The sequence below is a fragment of the Lycium barbarum genome, chromosome 12 (assembly GCF_019175385.1).
Source record: "Lycium barbarum isolate Lr01 chromosome 12, ASM1917538v2, whole genome shotgun sequence".
Lineage (NCBI taxonomy): Eukaryota > Viridiplantae > Streptophyta > Magnoliopsida > Solanales > Solanaceae > Lycium > Lycium barbarum.
Genome location: NC_083348.1, coordinates 77,831,007 through 77,833,534, shown reverse-complemented (window position 1 = coordinate 77,833,534; position 2,528 = coordinate 77,831,007). Strand labels below are relative to the sequence as shown.

The 2,528-nt window shown below is 38.6% G+C and overlaps 1 protein-coding gene across 1 annotated transcript; it reads right to left on the bottom strand.

The window, feature by feature from the left end:
- Window positions 1–1,101: 1,101 nt before the first annotated feature.
- Window positions 1,102–1,546, bottom strand: LOC132624484 (probable 6-phosphogluconolactonase 4, chloroplastic). Its single transcript, XM_060339257.1, has one exon. It carries the CDS (start codon window positions 1,501–1,503, stop codon window positions 1,102–1,104), a length of 402 nt encoding a protein of 133 aa, XP_060195240.1. The 5' UTR covers window positions 1,504–1,546.
- Window positions 1,547–2,528: the final 982 nt, after the last annotated feature.

The window sequence follows — 2,528 nt, the reverse complement described above, 5'->3', positions numbered from 1 at the left end:
GATTAACCGTTTAAAATCTGTGATAGAGTAATACTTATAATGTTGAAAAATAAAAGTAGCGATATTAATAGTAGTGAAAATAAAGTATTTAGCTCGTCAGCAAATTTAGAAGCCCGAGTAAATAAAATTAAATAAAGGAGGGATAAAAATTGGGTGTCAACAGATGCCCCTCTTCGACCAGAGATGATGTAAGAATCTTCGGGCGAAGCAGTTGACGTAGTAGCCAATTTTGTTCCGACCGACAAACATGAATTTGAGAGAATTGGTGGAAAATATTATAAAGGCAGAAGGAATTGTGGTCGAACCTGTTGAGCGAATGTTATTTATGGATTTATAACTTTGCAAGGGTTGGGGACAGGAGGAAGTGGGGGGCAGAGGCGTGGTGGAGAGGAACATGAGGAGCAGGTGAAGAGAAGTGGAAGAGAGAGACGAGGGAGATGAGCGGCGGAAAGGCGAAAAAGGGAGGGAATCAAGGAGCGGCGACGATGAGAAAAAAAAAGGAAAAAGAAAAGAGAGAAAGAGATGAGGGGAGGCGGAAGAAAGAAGAAGAGGGAAAAGAAAGGGGGAAGGGAATTAGGTTAAAGGGGAAGGGGAAATGGTGGGCCGGGTCGGGTGAGTGTGGTTGGGCTGGATCTGTTGAAAACGTGGGTAATGGGCTGGTCCGTTTGGGCTGGTCCATTAATTTAAATATGGGCTGATAATGTGGGTTGAGTATTAAAGATGTGGGCTAATTATTTGGGTAGGGATATAATATTGTATTTTAAAGTCATTAATTTAGCTAAAAATTGTTGGTCCTTCCTTCTCTATTTAAATTATTTTTTGGGCTTCTAGTTTAATAACTGGTATAATATATATTATGTAAATAATTAATATGTAGAAAAAATAAATATTTTGCAAAGTGTTGTCTTGTAATTAATTTAACGATTCCAAACCCGAAAAAAGGAAACGATGACTAACCGTTTAAAATTTGTGATAAAGTAATACTTATAATGTTAAAAAAATAAAAGTAGCGAAAATAATAGTAGCGAAAATAAAGTATTTAGCTTGTCAGTAAATTTAGAAACCCGGGTAAATTAAATAGGGGAGGGACAAAATTGGGTGTCAACAGACCAATTGTTTCAGACGGGCCTCATAATCAATAGCTGCACCCTCAGGTGACTCCTTGTCATTGATCGCATTAGTGTTAGAAGAGGGGATCGGAACCTTAGAAAGAAAACCATCCCAAGCAAGTTTATAATTGCTGTCATCGTGATCCAAAGGAACAACCCTCTCGTCCACCCAAAAAATCCACCATTTTGACCAATCAACTGAGTCTTTATACGGTGGTTCCACCAATTTCCTCATGGTGTCGATAAGAGAACCTCCAGAGAGAACAACAGTGAAAGAACCTTTTTCTTTGATGAATTTATCGGACAAATCAGCAGTGTATTTCGCGAGGGCATTTGATACATCTTCTTCTGAGTCGAACTTTAACACCGTCTTCTTCCCTTTCTCGGTTGCCATCTTAAGCTTAAATCTCAAGTTATTTCCTGATTTTTGAGAGAGAGAGAGAGAGTTTTTTTTGCACTTGAAAGGACCATACGCTTCAGTAAAGAGGGGAGACGGGAAAAGAAAGAAAAGAAAAACAAAATCAAGAAGAAAACAGATCGAAAAAAAAGGAAAAAAGAAGGAGGGTTGGAAGATTTGGGAAATAAAATCTCCCTGTAAAACACAAGTTTTAACCACCTCAAGTCTTCGAGAAACGGACAGTTTCCATCAACCTTGTTTAAAAAAAAAAAAAAATGTTCTTGAAATTCAGCCGAACCCTAGGGAAAGATAAATACGTAGTTCGTACGCATGTAAAATCTTTTGATTTTTGTTCTAAATGCAACCGAACCCTATGTGGGCTGCCTACGTATCCCCCATGGGAATCAGGTCGGAACGCAGTTCGTGAAACATAAGATATTTTGGATTTTTGTTCTAAATGCAACCGAACCCTATGTAGGCTGCCTACGTATCCCCCATGGGAATCAGGTCAGCGTAGTTCTACCTAAAGGAAAGGTTGCAAACTAGGTTGTCTAACCTAATGTCGTACTTTGATTTCTTCTTGAATTGCTAGCTTTTAGGCTTATGTTATCACTTATTGGCTATTTCAATTTCTCGAGTGGAATCTTGTCTTGTCCCCTAGTTTTGTTGTTACTCTCTCGGGATGTATGTTGTCTATTCGTTCATTTTATGTCACAATCGTAAAGTTGACAGTTTTGATAAATAAAGTAGAAAATAGATGATTAAGGAGAATCAGAAATGCATTCATAGTTTTTGCAATTCAAACTTCCACAAGATGAAGCAAACCAAATAAAATTTTGGGTACGGTTCAAGCATCAATAAAAGAAAACAAATTCACTACATGTTCATGCTACCAAGACTCCCGGCGAATCGGGGACGGAGTACGAGTCCAATTCTTCAGAGTCTCCCCTGGTTCGGCACCTCGTGTGGTAGGTGTCTCGATGTTGTGAGTAGTTGTAGCAGTAATCTTCATGTGTGTTTGT